The sequence below is a fragment of the Prenolepis imparis genome, unplaced genomic scaffold (genome assembly GCF_030444845.1).
Source record: "Prenolepis imparis isolate NDT839.2.m4 unplaced genomic scaffold, iyPreImpa1.0 SCAF_14, whole genome shotgun sequence".
In the NCBI taxonomy this organism is placed as follows: Eukaryota; Metazoa; Arthropoda; class Insecta; order Hymenoptera; family Formicidae; genus Prenolepis; species Prenolepis imparis.
In genome coordinates this window covers 9,198,410-9,216,058 of record NW_028141172.1, presented here as the reverse complement: position 1 = coordinate 9,216,058, position 17,649 = coordinate 9,198,410, and the positions used below count along the sequence as shown (strand labels likewise).

Sequence of the window (17,649 nt, the reverse complement as noted above, 5' to 3'; positions counted from 1 at the left end):
TATAAAATATATTAAGAATATAAAAAAATATATAAAATATATAAAAAATTCTAAATAAAATATATTGTTTTACAATTACATGTCGCATATACAGTTATTTTTTATGTCTGAATAAGATTATAATTCTTGACATAATATATGTATATTAAGGTTTCTTGGTACTCGCCGCGGCCATGTTGGATTGTGACATCAGAAGCAAGAAAATACACGTTAAAAATTTTTGCGTGCCATTTTTAGATAAAAAGATATTTTTATGAAACAAACAACTTCAGATGGTTTTAGCACACTTTAAAAATATTCCGAAAACTATCCTTTTCTCTTTATAATTAATGAACAGCTGTAAAATAACTGTAATATGAGACCCAGTCTGGTCTTTGCACATGCGCATCAGTCATTCTGCCTGACAAAATCTGATGTTTCAATTATTTTACCATTATTGATTGACTGTCAGGGGAAAAGAATAGTTTTCGGAGTATTTTGAAAGTGTATTATTATATTTTAGCTATAAATCAAAAGACATAATAATTCTCCAATCCTTAATAATTTTTGTACCAATAATTGCTGAAAAGTTGTCATTCTCTAAATAAGCATGTCATTAAAATGTCGCAGACTGGTGTTCGCAGTAAACCAGCCGAGAAGAGCCCGAGCATTCTTTCCATGTTTGGACGAGCCGGAATTAAGTGCCACTTTTAACATTTCCGTGGAACATGACAAAATATACAAAGTTTTATCGAATACGCCGATACGAGAATACGAACTTTTGGATACGATGATGATTACTCATTTCCAAACGACACCTGCGATATCTCCGAACGACGTAACAATCATGATGTACGAGTTTGATAATCTGTATCCGGTTCTTGATTCGTCGGAGAATGTGGTCAATATCTGGTGCAGACCGCATTTGGTATCCCACATGAAATTCGCGCAATATGTCGTTGAAAATGTAACTATGTATTTAAAGAAGAATTGGGAGATCAAAAGAAGCGTTCCGAAGGTTGATTATATCGCTATTCCGAATTTTGAGGAGAAAATCTGGCAGACTTGTGGATTCGTATTTTACAAGTAATATATTTAAGAAATAATTATAATTATAATTAATTGAAATATAAAATTATTTATAGTTATTAGAATTTAAAAATACAAAGTTTTGCATTTCTTTACGCTTATTGGAGTTGGCTTATTAAACTAAGATTTATAACAGCATTTACTCGATCACCTTAATATCTAATATATTTATAATATAATATTAATATATTTAAAATATTAATTATATAGATTATTTACAAATATTATTTAAAATATTTATAAATATTATAAATATTATTTAAAATATTACTATATTTATAATATAATATTAATATATATATACATATTTAAAAAATATGTTTATATTTATGCCTAAAGTAATTTATATAATTAAGTAATTTTAATAAATGAGACGATGACACATGTGTAATATTATAATAGAATAACTTACATTTATAATCATGTAATAGTCAGATTTATACGTTTAAAAACTGTTTCGTTATTATATTATCTCAAATCAAGAATTCAAAAAATTTTCAATTAATTTTAGTAATTTAAGTTATAATGTTAAAAACATATGTTTATGTTATTATCATTGAATTCATTGTATGAGTATAATTTCTACATTTTTTGTATTAATCAAAAAATTGCTAAAAGATTTATTTTATCACATCGAAAGAAAGATGTGTGAAGAATATTGAAAAATAGAATTATCGCTTACTTTAGTTTTGAGAAAGAGCAAGAAAGAGGTATGCACATAAAGTTATACAAAATAATAACATATAATTAACATTATACATTCAATAAATTGGTGCAGAAAACTATGTTTTGTCTATCAACGTTTATAATTGATCTATTTTTATGCTTAAAATTCTGTTTTAGTTTGACAATTTTTGAATTATCTTGCAACTAATATATGTACAACATATATTAATTTTTATATAAGCAAACTATATAAGAGCCTAAAATAAAATGTTTTGAAGTAACAGCACTATTTACGAATAATTTTCAGCGAAACAGATATTATGTACAATGAAGATATTATCTACAATAAAGAACTACATCCTGCTGAGATTAAAACTACATTAATGCTCTCAATAGTTCATGATATAACATGTGAATGGTTTGATAATTTCTTCAATCCGTCATGTCGATGTCACTGGTGGTTAAACGAAGGCTTCACTAAGTTCTTTGAAATATATATCATCGATAAGGTTGTATTACATTCATTAATTATAAAAAATTTTTTGTGGATATTGTGACTATATAAAATATTCTTAAATTTTCTTCTCATTTTCGTTTAAAATAGAAGAAATGCTAATGTATTTTTTTTTTAAATATTTCACAATATCTTATTTATTTAGAAAATATAAACATTACAGAAGCAATAACATATATATTTTAATTATGTACTATAACTTAGAAAAACTTTGCAAGTATATATTTTGGGAAATTTAAAAAATATTTTTTATGTCAAATAACTACATATTATACATAAATATATATAAAGATACTATATAATTATTTAATATTTTGTAATATAAAATAGCAGAATGTTGTTTAGTGTTAAAAAGCTTTGAAATGTTTGAGACAAAAATACACAGTAAAATGTATATATACTTGTAAATAATTAAATTCCTTTATTATAAAATATTAGTGAAAAAAATTTAGACGGCGGCAACCGAATATATATTTATTTGATCAAACCAATCTATTTGTAGGCCTTTGATGATTTCCGGATGATGGACTTGTTCGTAGTCCAAATTAAACATGAATCTCGTCATTTAAACACTGTATTTTCTATCATTAATATTACGGAAAATGCAAACAATATATCTAAAATTAATTCAATTCTTCTTTTTTCTTACATAGGTATGTATGTATATATTGTGTGTATATTTGAATAATAATTGAACTATTATATAATATATCTATCTATTTTTACAAATATTTATTATGTATATGTAATATGTATATAAATTTGTAAATATGATTAAACAATAGTTCAAATAAATTGATAACTATAAATATCTAAAAAGAGATTAAAAAGTTCTAATTATACATTTATTTTCTTTTAATTTAATTTTGTAGTTTTAAGAAAAAAATTTTTTAATTCAAAATTAGTTTAGATTTTTTTTTGTACATTTATTTATTCTTAATTTAATTCTTTTATAAATAAAAATTTAATTCTTTTAAATTATATTAGCTAGGTTTTGGAATTCATGAACATTGTGCTTTAAGTTTATTTAATAGTATATAATTATATATATTTTATATTTTTATTATAGGAGCCATATTTTGGCGCATGCTGGAAAGTATACTCCATGATATATTTTGGATAAGTATCAGAACATATTTAAGAATGCAGTAAGTAATATATATATATTATATATACACACACACAAGCATACAGAAATTAAATATAAAACAAATGCCAAAATGGAAACATCCTAAAAAAATAAAAAACATACACTAAATTCATGAAATTGTATCCAATAAATATTCAAACTTGCATAAATAACAAATAAAAATTTCAGAAATTAAATATTTATAAATACTGTTAAAAATTTAACAAAAACAGAAATTAGGTCAATTGTAAAGAAAAATTAATATATACAAATATTCACATAAATGCACAATTATATGTTATTTTCTTAAATATAATATTAAATATTAAAATTAAATATTAAAAAACGATTTAAAAAATTAGGGAATTAATTTTTAGAATTAAATTATAATGGGTATAATATTTATTGATACTATTTTACGCAGTTTATTGATACGCACTTAATTTTGTAAAAAAAAATCTAGTTTAAGCATAAATATATTTTAAAGTCGATACTTTTTGATCAACAAGAAGAAATTTTTGGTTTTACATTTAAAATAAATAATAAAATGCTAAAGAATTATTATATATGATGCGAATTATTATATATGATTTAATATAATTAGCATTTTGCAATAGTATATTAACAACGAAAGTTATACCATCTCATATTACGCTATGCTTTCAATGTATTTTTAATATATAATTTATATAATTATGTGGTTTATGAATTTGTAATTTTTAATGCGAAACGAAGTTCATCTAGACAAAATTAATTCTTCAACTATATACAAAAATTACAAACCCATTAATAACTTCTGTCTGTGTTTAAGTTTGAAATTGCATCAAAAAGTGCAAACATATATGTATATATTTTGTTAATTGTCGCAATGTCAAATTTTACAGATATTTTTATTTTAATGTGGACATCCCTGATAATTTATGGAACGTTATGCAGATTGTCAAAGATAATATAAATCCTGAAGAGAATCATTTGAACGCAGAACAGATAATGGATATTTGGACTATACAGGAGACTTTTCCTGCAATAAATGTCACCCGAAATTATACTAGCGATCGAGTGAACATATCGAAAATATCGAAAGACATATTAGATCAAACACCATATTTTATACCTGTCAGCTATACTACGGAAACGAACATCAATTTTAACTTAAGTTTGACAACTATTAAGTATTTTTACTATTTTTTAACGCAGTCAAATCCGGTGTTGGAAATACCCATTAAAAATAAAGATAAATGGATCATTGTTAACATACAACAAATTGGTAAATATTAAATTATAATAGTATTTTTACTAGTATTTCTTATTTTCTTTTGTTATACAATAAATTATCCTTATTATATATTTCAATTGTAATAATTAAATATTTTTTTTATAAAGATTAAAATTATATTTCACATATTACAAATAATAATATTCTTTTAAGGTTCCTTGGTAGCGCGGCCATGTTAGATTGTGACGTCAGAGGCGAGAAAATACACGCTGAAAATTTTTGCGTGCCATTTTTAGATAAAAAGATATTTTCGACGAAACAGCACTTCAGATAGCTTTAGCACACTTTTAAAATATTCCGAAAACTATCTTTTCTCTTTATAATTAATCAACAGCTGTAAAATGACTGTAATATGAGGCCCAGTCTGATCTTTGCACATGCGCAGTCACTCCGCATGACAAAGTTTGATATCACAATCATTTTACGATTGTTGATTGACTGTAAAAGGAAAAAAAATAGTTTTTGGAGTATTTTAAAAGTGTGCTGAAACCATCTGAAGTTGTTGTTTCATTAAAATATCTTTCCATTTAAAAATGGCACGTCAAAATTTTCAGCATGTATTTTCTCGCTTTTGACGTTACATTTCAACATGATCGCGGCGAGTCAAGGAGTCTTAAAGTATGTTACAATATTGCTGTTAAATTTATACAATTCTGTACATCGTTTAATTTTTTGGAACTTAATTTTTTATTTCAATTAACGGCGTAAAATAATTTTATAATCGATAATATTGTTAAGAAATTTGCATTTTTTACTATGATATACATATATATACACACATGTTTAATTTCTAATACGGCTTAAAATATATAAGAAAATAAAATATATACAATTCAAAATATTTTTTACTATATTCATTTAAAGAAATAATAGATAAAATTTATTTGTTGAATAATAGGATACTATCGCGTCAACTATGATCCCGAGAATTGGCGAAGAATTGCACGTTATTTGAATTCTAAAAGCTATACTAATATACATGTTCTTAATCGAGCGCAAATTATCGATGACGCCTTTCATTTTGCGATGGAGAGAAAACTTGATTTTCCTATTTTCTGGGAACTCGCGAGCTATTTATGGCAAGAGAAAGATTACGTAGCATGGTATCCTATGCTAAAAATCTTTGAATCAATATCAAATATATTTTTGTATTCAATATATTATCCTGCATATTTTAAGGTAGGTACTCACATTGTCTATTGTAAAGTTTATTGATAAAATTATGTGTATTTTCTGTGTAATAATAGTTAGAAAATTTTGAATCAAAACGTATGAAATAAATATTAAGATTCTATGTATTTAAACGACATAAAAAAACACAATTATTTAAGAAATTGATTAATTCAGAGCATATTTTAATCACTTACTGAAATAAAATAGTTTTAGTCAATGTATATTTCTTTCGCATATATTATATTTGTTTATATAAATAATAATTATATAAATAATTTAATGATCGCACAGAAAAACTTATTTCCTATACCAAATTGTAGGAAATTTTAAAGATAATAAAAAGCCTGTTTGATAATATAGAAGAATATATGTACAATCAAAGGGTACCCACTGTTAACGATTTTGATGAATATTTAAAACAACAACTCGCAAAATGGACATGTATTGTCGATAATCCTTTGTGCATTAAAATGGCAAAACGTCAATTAGAATTGTATCTACGTGACAGTGGAAAAAATAAGTAAGTGTCTTAATCATTATATTTCTGTGTCTTTTTAAACCTTGTGTTATATTTGATATATTACTTAGGAAAAGAAGGCCATATAAGATAAAATATAAATATATAATATATATATATTGTATATAAAATATGTTTATACTTATACATATATACATTACTTTTCTGACATACATATATATATATATATATATATATATATATATATAATTTTTGTCCGTATACGGAAAAAATGATATAATAAATAATTGAAAAATAATTGAAAAAATAATTTATGCATTAAATTTTTTAGAAAAAATATAATTTAAAGAAATGAGAGAAGATATCTTTATACATAATCATATATAAAATATGTTATTTATATCTATAATTTTTTTAGATTTTTTAATATTTTAAATTTTTTCAATATAAGAATTAATATAGAACTTATTTTTCCATTTTTCTTCTGAATTTTTCCATTATTCTTTCTGTATCTGTGAACAGACATTATACAAGAGAAAGAAAAACATATATAGACACACTTATTTTATATATAAATATATAATTTTATATATTTATATTTGATTATACTTGAATTTTATTTCTGGATATTTATTAATATATACATATATGCTAAATACTGATAAGAGATATATTAAAAAATAAAACATTTCCTTTTCATATGTCGTAGAATTTTGCTTGGGTGGCAGAGATGGACTTATTGTAATGGTTTAAAGACTGCAAACTTTTCTATATGGATCAATATATGGCAAAAAACATCTAGCCTAAACAAAGAAAAAATTATTAATAATAAAGTGTTGGAATGCTTTAGTTATGCCAACGATTCCAATATTATCATTTATTATCTGACATTTCTTTTAAAAGCATTTGAAAAAGATCAATTCAAAGATAATAATATAGATGAAACACTAAAAAAAGAGAAAGAACGTAAAATTTATGCTTTAACTGCCAACATGTTTCTTTCTACTCTTTCAATACATGCTAAGAATATTACAATGATTAAAAAAATATTGAATTTTTATGACATTTTAAAGCACAGGTAATAATATCTTTTTTATAAAAATATACTGCTTATTTATTATAAAGATTTATTATGTATGTGTGTCATACATACTGTTTTGTTCTTATAGACAAGTTAATGTGAATGCAGCATTAAATGTGATTATTAATAATGTGTATTCCGGGTTCGTATTTGAAGAGGTAAATATACTTATTTATAAAGTTTCTATTAATAATTATTTTTTTATCAAAATGTATTACATATCTTATATTGTAATATATATAATGTACGTATTTTTTTTTTCTTTTTTTAGATAATTTATATTATGTCGATATAATTATGTTAACAATTTAAAAAATTTGCATTCGTTTTTCATGATTATTCATTACGAAATTACTGATTAATGAAATATTAAAATTAAAATAATATTTATTTCAGATATATGAATTCGCGAAGAAAAATGTACCACAATTAAATTTGCAACACGTTAAAGACAAGTTAATAGCACGTTCTCGTAAGATAAACGACCAACTAAAATTTCTTCAAAGTTTCTATGAGAAGCTCGATACGTCTACTTAATTTATTATAGATGCAAATACAACACATACATCAACAATTATATAGCACAACAACTATAAAGCATCCATTATTTATAAAACGTCCAATTGTGTATTATAAATATTTGAAATAATTTTTTATATATTTATAATGTTTTATAAATGTGTGTGTGTGTGTGTGTGTGTATATTATGTATATTGATTATATAACGCTCTATTGAATATTAATACTGAGATATGTATTTAAATAAATAGAAGATATTAAATTTATATATGTATATATAGGTTATGAACAATTAGTATTTTGATGACTTATTATTAATATTTACTTAGTACATTTAATATGTAAATGTAATAGTTAATATTAATATTAGTATTACTATTTTATATTAATTTTTATAAAAATTTTTATAAAAATCAATTTTATAAAAATTAGTATTTTATTATTAATATATTTGTTATATTATGTAATTGTTTTTAATTATTTTTAATAATTTTTAATAATTTTTAATTATTTGTAACATAATAAAAATTTTAGTAACGAAATTTAATGTAATTATAATTCCCCAAAATGCCGAATAACAGAAATATATAATTTTATACGTTTATTTTGTATTTTCTAAAATATCATTTTCTAACTTCTTAAATATATGTATTATATTGTGCAATAATATTGATGCAAATTTCTCCTTTATGTTACAATTTTTTAACGATTGGATAAGATAGATAAAATAAACTCAAAATGTGTAAATGAGTAAAATATGTGTATGTTAATGATAATTACGTAATTTTATCTTATCTTTATTAAGAAAGAAAATAATACGAGAAGATTAAGAAAAATAACATTTACCACCTGAACATATTCTTAGATTATAATTAAATAAAATAATATGAAAGTAAAGAATAAAGCATATTGTGAGTCACCAATTTAACTACAAACATATTGAATTTCAAAATTTAAATTTTTTAGAGCATTAAGAACTAGATGATACTGCGTAAATTTCAAGAAAAACTTATTTTTTGTAAGAAATTAAATGATTATATACAGTGCACAATTAATAAAAATTTATTGTAAGAACATCTCTATTTATGCATATTAATAAAATTTTGAAAAAAATTATTTTTTTATATACTAAAGATTTTTAAAAAAACTGTTTTCAAAAAATATTGTTTTAAATTATAATACGATGCTAAAATAGATGTGTTCTTACCATGAAATTTTTGTACTGCGTAAAGAAGAAATTAAATTGTCGTTCGAAGGATTTAATTGTGTGTTTCTCATATGAAAGCCATATCAATTTTCCTTTACTTTGTAAAAAGTTGAATGTTGCATTATTGATCCCGTATATCATAGAATTTTTAATTCTTCTAATATTACATTAGAGTAAATATTCAGTAAGAAAATAGAAAAAATGTGAAATGATGTACTTATTTCATACATCATCCAATAAGTTATAACAAAGAAAGAAATAATTCTTTATAAAAATCAGACAAAAATAAAAATATATTTCTGTTTGCATATAACATTTAATTTCCTGATTAAATTTCTTGAAAATTATTTTAAATTGTAATGGATAAACTGTTTCCCGAGAACTTTTTAACTATGTATCAACTTTTATCGATTTAGTAATGATCGAATAAGACGTTTGTCATGTATAACCTTGAGAAGCTATTTACGTGAGATTATGTATTTCACATGTTATCATACTGCAAACGTCGTCAGATTTCGATAGTCCTTTGAAGAGATAACATCACAATTAAGCAATATATTTTTGGTTAAAGTAACGGCACATGATTGAAAAAATAAGGTAAGTCAGATACAAAACGTTCAGATTTCTTTGAAATATAATCATATAAAAATATGTAAAGAATTCGCGATTAGAGTTTATAATTAATAAAAGATGTTTTTATTCAATATTGAAGTAAAATTTACATTTCTTTTATTTCAATTATCTTTATATTTTGTATATTGCAGATAACATGAAAACATTTAGATATAAATTGTAACAACATTTTTAATATATATAGCAAAATGTATTTTTGTATTTTGAATACCTCGAATGATCTTAAAATTGAAAATATCTAATATAATTCATTGCTGTTTTAAATATGAATATAATATAAATTAATCAAGAATAAAAATGCTTAGCAAATCGAAAATTATACAGCTATGCAAGACTTTATTTAGTAAATTAATTTTTAAAAAATAAAGATATTGTCTCATAATCACATAGTTAATCAAATAATGTTTAGCAAAATGGGATATACGTACCTACTTTCCTGTTTCTATTTTAATTATTCAGAGTATTGAGCATGAAGCAAATGCGTATCTTTTTCTTAAATTTCTGTAATTTTAAAAAATATGTTTTCCTTTTCTTACTGGAATCGATAATTTTGCATTTTTTGCATTAAGGTTCCTAGGTCCTCCCCGCGGCCATGTTAGATTATGACGTCAGAGGCGAGAAAGCACACGCTATCATTTTACGATTGTTGATTGACTGTCAAGGGATAAAAATAGTTTTCGAGGTATTTTAAAAGTATGCTGAAGCCATCTGAAATAATGTTTTATCGAAATATTTTTCCACTTAAAAATGACATCTAAGAATTTTTAGTGTGTTTTCTCGCCTATGACGTCACAATTCCAACATGGTCGACGAAGATCCAGGAGCTTTAACATGTTCTATACTGCTGTGTTGTGTTCTTACTTACTATTCTCTTAGCAAGGAAACGTTTTTGCAGATATCTAAGATGAGATTTGTCACGATGTTCCAAAAATTGTCATTAAATAGTTTATTATATATTTTTGTAATGGCAATGGCTTTTTCTGAGACCGATAAAAATGCGAAGACTAAATGGCATAGTGTAACTGAATATCATTCCTTGACCTGTCTGATACCGCTTCATTATAACTTTAATATATCACTGGTGTCAGATTACTTGTTTCAAGGAGAGTCCGAAGCCGCTTTCTATATTGTAGGGAACTAATTTTTTTCTTTAGAGATAGATTGTTTAAATAATCCAATCGTCAATCACCAACAGTTCGTGTGAACTTTTATTCTTATTCGAATTAACACGAGGATGTCAGGAAAATCAGATTAATGTTCGAATCAAAGAAATAGCGGATCAGTTAGAAATAAAGAAATATTTAATTAAACAAAAGGAGTATTAGAGCAATACAAATATCTGCGATAACGTTCTAGTTCAAACCAAGGAATCAGACCGAGAGTAGCCTTACAATATGTTTCGAGTATGATAAAGATTTTCATACAGTTCAATAATAGTGCTCACGCTTATTTAAAGTTCGCGATACTATTTCACAGTTCTTATAATGTTTAACGCATTCGCGCACTGATGCTATTACCATCAGAATAATACGATCGAACGGTAACTTTTAAGACAAGCCCGGAGGCACAAGTAGATTATCAAATCTACGTTGAACTAATGGTCTAGGACCTCAAAAAGCGCGACTGCCCTTTTCCAAGCTCTGCGAGAGAGTCCCTCCAAAATCGCAAATCGGAGCACACGAGCGCGACGATCATCCACACGGCAAACGGAGCCGTGGTGGGGATGGTTCTCTCCTTGGTTCTCTCTCAGATGGCGAAAAGCGCCGAATTCAAATTCATTTCTTTCAGCTCGGCCAGTCTGATTCCAAGTTCGTCCCGAACGATGCCCATTTAGTGCCGTACAGTATAGTTACATCTAAAAATGAAATGAAGAGTACATAATTTTGTTACCAGTATTAATGCTATAAAATTAAAGATTCTAATCGAAGACAAAATAAAGTTAGAGTGCGTAATTCGCTCACAATCGAAATATTTATTTATTTTTTTTTTTTTTTCAGATTATCCGATTACAGTATCATAAAAACAAATACAATTATAATTCTTAACGATTTATATCTCTTGATTTAGAAGTAATAAGGAAATCTAATTCTAAATTATCTTAAAACTAACGCGACAACTTATTTTAAATAGACAACCATTTTTGCGATAACTGACTCTTAACTAATCATAATTTCAGATTCGGCATCTTATTATTCTTTTGGTTCCGTAACGGGCTTAATCCACAATTTGAGTTTGTCGGGCGATAATATTGAGTTATACGGTTTTTGTGTTATATTGAATCCCGGAATGTCCTTTATAACGTACCGATTCTTATTTAATGTTTTTGCCACAATGTATGGGCCTTTATAATTTGGCTTGAGTTTACTACTAGAGCCTATCTTTGTTTGTAAGTCACGAATGAGTACTAAGTCACCTTCCTTATATTGAGTGGGCTTTGTGTGTTTCGAATTATAATATTGTCTGTTATATTCGCGAAGTTCCTTATTTGCTTGAAGAGCTGTATCTCTTGCTTCGTCCCTTTGTTCGATGATATCGGTATTTATTTTTGATAACGAGTCAACGCGGCCTTTTAGGTTTTTATCGTTATGCCTTGTTTGATCGTACCCTAACAAAAGCATCGACGCGGTTGTTTTTATCGCGGTATGATGGGTATTGTTTAAGACATATTGAATGTCAGCAAGTTTTTGTTTCCAATCTGAAGGTGATTCTATTACTTTAGATAAACTTGATTTCAAATATCGGTTAACTCTCTCGACCATCCCGTTGGCCCATGGTGACGCGACAGCTACTTTGATCGATTTAATATTAAAATTTTTAAGAAATTCGGCAAATTCGGAAGAAGTAAAGGACGTTCCACGATCGGAAATCATTGTGGACGGTGTGCCGAATACATTGAACAACCATTCTAATTTTTTGCATACTTCTCGAGAGCTCGTAGTCTTGGTCGCGAAGAGCCATGTATAACGAGTAAATGCATCTACGATAACTAGAATATATTTAAAGCCGTTTTCCGTTTCCTGAAGAGGACCGAAATGATCAATGTGGATTATTTCGAACGGTAACACAGGAGGGGAATTATCTATCTGTGACTCGCCCTCAAAACGATTCGTAGATGAGTTTGCGTACAGGCAAATAATACAGTTATCGATGTAATCGCGGATTTTTTTCCGCATTGCTGGGAACTAATAAGAGCGATTTAATCCCTCGAAAGTTTTCTCTAAACCGCAATGTGCCATATCGTCATGATATATTCTGATTAAATTGTTAATCATTGAATCCGGAATTGCGAAACGATCACGGTCGACGCCCCTCTTATAGACTAGGCCTTCAATTAAGCGGAACTCGTTATTCTCGGTACCGTATTCCAATTCTGACGCGATTTGTTTTAATCGAGCATCTTGCAATTGTCTAAATTCCAATTCCCTTTCGAGGGGAAGAATTTCCAAATATGAAACCTGGCGGCTAAGCGCATCAACATGCGCCATGCGTCTACCCGGGCGATGTTCCACCTTGAAATCGTAATTCTGCAAAAGTAACGTCCACCGTGCGATACGCGGATTCAAGGTCGCTTTATTCACGGCGTAAACCAACGCATTGCAATCCGTGATTACTGTGAACGAAATCCCGTACAGATAAATATGAAAACGTTCTATTGAACGGACGATAGCGAGCATTTCGAGCTCGAAACTGTGATATCGCGATTCAGCTTGATTAGTCGCTTGACTAAAGAACGCAACGGGTGCCCATTTCGCATCAATTTGCTTTTGTAATAATATTGCGCCTAATCCATGGGAGCTTGCGTCTGTGTGTAACTCTGTCTGTGCGGTAGGGTTATATAGTCGTAATACTGGATGAGTAATTAACGCATTTTTCAAATTTTCAAAAGCTTTAACGCAATTATCATCGAATCGGAATTCGGTAGATTTTTTGAGTAAATTATACAAAGGCCTGGCGATGTTCGCGTAATTTTGAACAAATTTCCGGAAGTAATTAGTCAATCCGAGAAATCTTTGTATTTGATGAACGTTTTTGGGGGTCGGGAAGCTTCTCACTGCCTCTGTATGACGGTCGCTCATTGTGATCTGATTATGTGAAATAATGTACCCCAAAAATTCAATCTTTTTCTTTAAAAAGCAACATTTTGCAAAGTTGAGTTCAAAGCTGTATTTTCGGAGTGTTAAAAGTATTTCTTTCAAAACTTCTAAATTTTCGACAACTGAATTAGATGCAATAAGAATGTCATCTATATATACCAAAATTTTATTCGCGCGAATCAACGGCTGTAGAATCTGTACAATTCTTTTCTGAAACTCTGCCGGAGACTCGGAGAAACCAAAAGGTAATCTTAAATATTCAAATTGCCCGTCTGGCGTAGCAAAAGCAAAATATTTCGTTGAGTCGGGGTGAACTCTAATTTGATGGAAACCGTCTTTAAGGTCAAGGAGCATGAACACCGTTTTATCACTTAGACGCAACAGACAATCCTCGATTAACGGAAATGGATATTTTTGCTTTATGACGCGAGCATTCAGCGGACGGAGATCTACACACAAACGCAAGTTTCCGTTTTTCTTGCGCACTGGGACGATACGCGCGCAATACGGAGAGGTAAGTAGGGATACTATGAGAGTTCTAACCCATTGGGCTCCGAGGAGGGCGCGGGGCGGGGGGGTTCTCCGGGGCGAGGGGGTATGACGTCACGCGGGGCGGGGGCGCTTATCGCTGTGCGAGAGACGCTTATCGCGTATTGTTTTTCATAAACAAAACAGCGTATTGTATTACTTTGAATTATCTAACATGTTTTATTATAAACAAAACACCGCAAAGTGAGCGCCGACATTCGGCCACCCTCGCGATACCTCCCCCACCCCTCCCCCATAAGGCGACGCGCTTTGGCGGTACTTCCGCCCTCCCCCTCCCCTGCCCATATGTAACGTTTCTTCCTCATTGTTTAGGAAGAATTCTTTTGCGATAATTTTGCCGACATTCGGCCGCCCTCGCGATACCACCCCCACCCCTCCTCCATCTGAGGGGATCTTGGGAGGTCGCGCTTATCGCAATGAACACGTCGGGACGTGTTTTTTTTCGCGGTAAAAGACCGTGTTGCATTACGCGCCAATATTCGGCAGCCTTTGCAGAACCTTTCCCCTCCCCTAAGCGGAATTCTTTCTCATTGTTTAGGGAGCGCCGATGTCCGGCCGCTTGAATTTTTATAAACAAAAATGAGCGCCGATGTCCGGCCGCTCTGTGTCAAAAGCGATAACGCGATGAAGGGAGATCACCTTTCTGATATGTAATTAAACAATCCGTTAATCATGAAGAGGGGAAGAAATGATTAGACGAAATATAATAAGGACTGCTACCACTTTAAATCATAGTACGTAATTTGCAAGCGCACAGATACGTCGGTCGAAAAAAGAATAGCGGGTGCAAGTGCTCTATAGAACGTGATTTTAAAAGTGTGGAAAAATGGAAAACATCGAGCAGACTGAACGCGACCTGTTGGAGCGGTCCCATCAAATCGCCACCTTGGGCGAGTATTTTGAATGGGCGCTGCGCTGCGAGGAATTTATCAAACTGCTCGAAGAAAACAGCCGTGTCAAGCGTCCGCGACTCTCCATTGGATATAGACAATCTTTGGTTGCTAGAATCGCGCGACTCGAGGGTGCAAAAACTCGATTGCAGAGACAGTTTATATCCAGTGGTGGTAATTACAGTGGCGACAATAACGCAGGAAGACTCGTTTGGCGAGAGATCGATACCGCGTTTGAAAATCATATACTGACCGGTGCGGTGATTAACGCAGACTATATCGAACCGCGACAATTTTTGGAAGATGCTAGTAGTGTAGTACTCGAGCAAGTGCAAGACGTTATAAAAATACACAACTGTGTAAAAGTAAATACTGTGTTCAACGGTGAGTTTGTGACAGGTGATAAGCGCGCTAACAAAAGTATTAACACGAGAAATTATGAGCTTTTTCGCACGTCCGATTTACGCGAGTGGTATGAGCGGCACGTCATCGAAACCACATTGACGTCTCTCGAAGAGTTTCAGGAACGTGATAGCGGATGGGCATTGTCACGAATCCTCGATCTTACGGTCAACGTCAACAAGTGCAATCCTATGCGCGCGGGATGCCATATTAAATTACCGCGAGAAATTATGACGAAGAGAGCGGTAATTAATGTGCTATCAATGGACAATGCGTGTTTCGCGTGGTCAGTGGTGGCCGCTCTGTACCCCGTTGAAAAATATACTGAGAGAACATCTTCATATCCGCACTATACGACGGTGTTAAATTTACAAAACATTGAGTTTCCGATAACGTTGAATCAAATAAAAAAGTTTGAACATGTAAACGATATCTCAATCAACGTCTACGGCATCGAGAGGAAGAAGGAATTATCAATTCTTCCGATACGACTCGCCGATCAGAAAAAAGAAAAACATGTGAATTTGCTGTACGTGGAGAAGGAGGACGACAACGTTGGACATTTCGTGTATATCAAAAATCTGTCTCGCCTCGTAAGCTCGCAACTGAGCAAACACAATGGTCAAAAATATATCTGTGATCGGTACGTATATTTATTGCAAATTATATAATTGTAAATAAAATTGTAAATAAAATTGTAATTTTTTTTCACAGATGCTTGCACTTCTTTAATTTGAGCGAAAAGTTGGAGGCTCACATTGTGGACTGTGGAGAAATGAATGACTGCGCTATCCGGTTACCAAGCGATAAAGATAAGTGGCTCGGCTTCGACAACTACAACAGAAAAGAGCGGCTTCCATTCATGGTGTATGCCGACTTGGAGTGTGTGCTGAGGAAGACATCGGAACACGTGTCATACTATCAACATCACGAGGTATTTAGCGTTGGATACTATGTGCAATGCTCGTACAATGAAACATTATCCGCATACAGATCTTATCGCGGTGCCGATTGTGTCGCGTGGTTCGCCAACAAACTCGAGGAATTAGCGCATCGCATAAAGGGTATTTTGTCTAATAATGTCCCCATGATAAATTTAACATCAGACGAGTGTGAAAAATTTCATAGCGCCACGCAATGTCACATTTGTGAAAAACCGTTTGCGCCGGACGATAATCGAGTACGCGATCATTGTCATTTGACCGGGCGATACAGGGGTCCCGCACACTCAAACTGTAATCTAAATTACAAAGACTCTTATGTCATTCCTGTAGTTTTCCACAATCTATCCGGTTATGATGCACATTTTATCATAAAAGAAATAGCTACCGCATACGAAGGACGTGTAGATGTGCTTCCAATAACAAAAGAAAAATACATTTCATTTACAAAGACTGTCAATAGTACCGACGACGACGACAAAGATCGGAAAGCTTGCATAAAATTACGATTCATCGATTCATACAAATTTCTCAGTGCTAGTCTTGACAAATTAGCATCTTTTCTCGATAAGAATAAGTTAAAAATTTTACGTTTTAATTTTTCCGCATTATCCGCTCACAATTTCGAATTATTGACGCGAAAAGGTGTCTTTCCGTACGAGTACATTGACTGCGTGGACAAGCTGCAGGACACGCGTTTACCGCCGCGCGAATCGTTTTACAGTTCTTTAACCGGTGACACTGTATCCGAGAGCGATTACGCGCACGCTGAGAAGGTCTGGAATCGATTCTCCCTTCGAACTCTTGGCGAATATAGCGATTTGTACTTAAAAACTGATGTCTTGTTATTAGCAGATATTTTTGAAAATTTCCGCGACACTTGCATCGCGAGTTACGGACTCGATCCTGCGTATTATTATACTCTTCCCGGGTATACATGGGACGCGATGCTAAAACATACAAATATTACGTTTGAATTGCTTACCGATATCGACATGGTTATGTTTATTGAACGGGGTATACGCGGTG

General features: G+C 30.2%; 1 protein-coding gene across 1 annotated transcript; it reads left to right on the top strand.

Annotated features, from left to right (window-relative positions):
- The first annotated feature begins 14,190 nt into the window (after positions 1 to 14,190).
- LOC145945094 (uncharacterized) lies at positions 14,191 to 16,350 on the top strand. The gene is made up of 2 exons (XM_083053926.1): positions 14,191 to 14,352; positions 15,310 to 16,350. The coding sequence occupies exons 1-2, from the start codon at positions 14,191 to 14,193 to the stop codon at positions 16,348 to 16,350; spliced, it is 1,203 nt and encodes a 400-aa protein (XP_082910052.1).
- Positions 16,351 to 17,649: the final 1,299 nt, after the last annotated feature.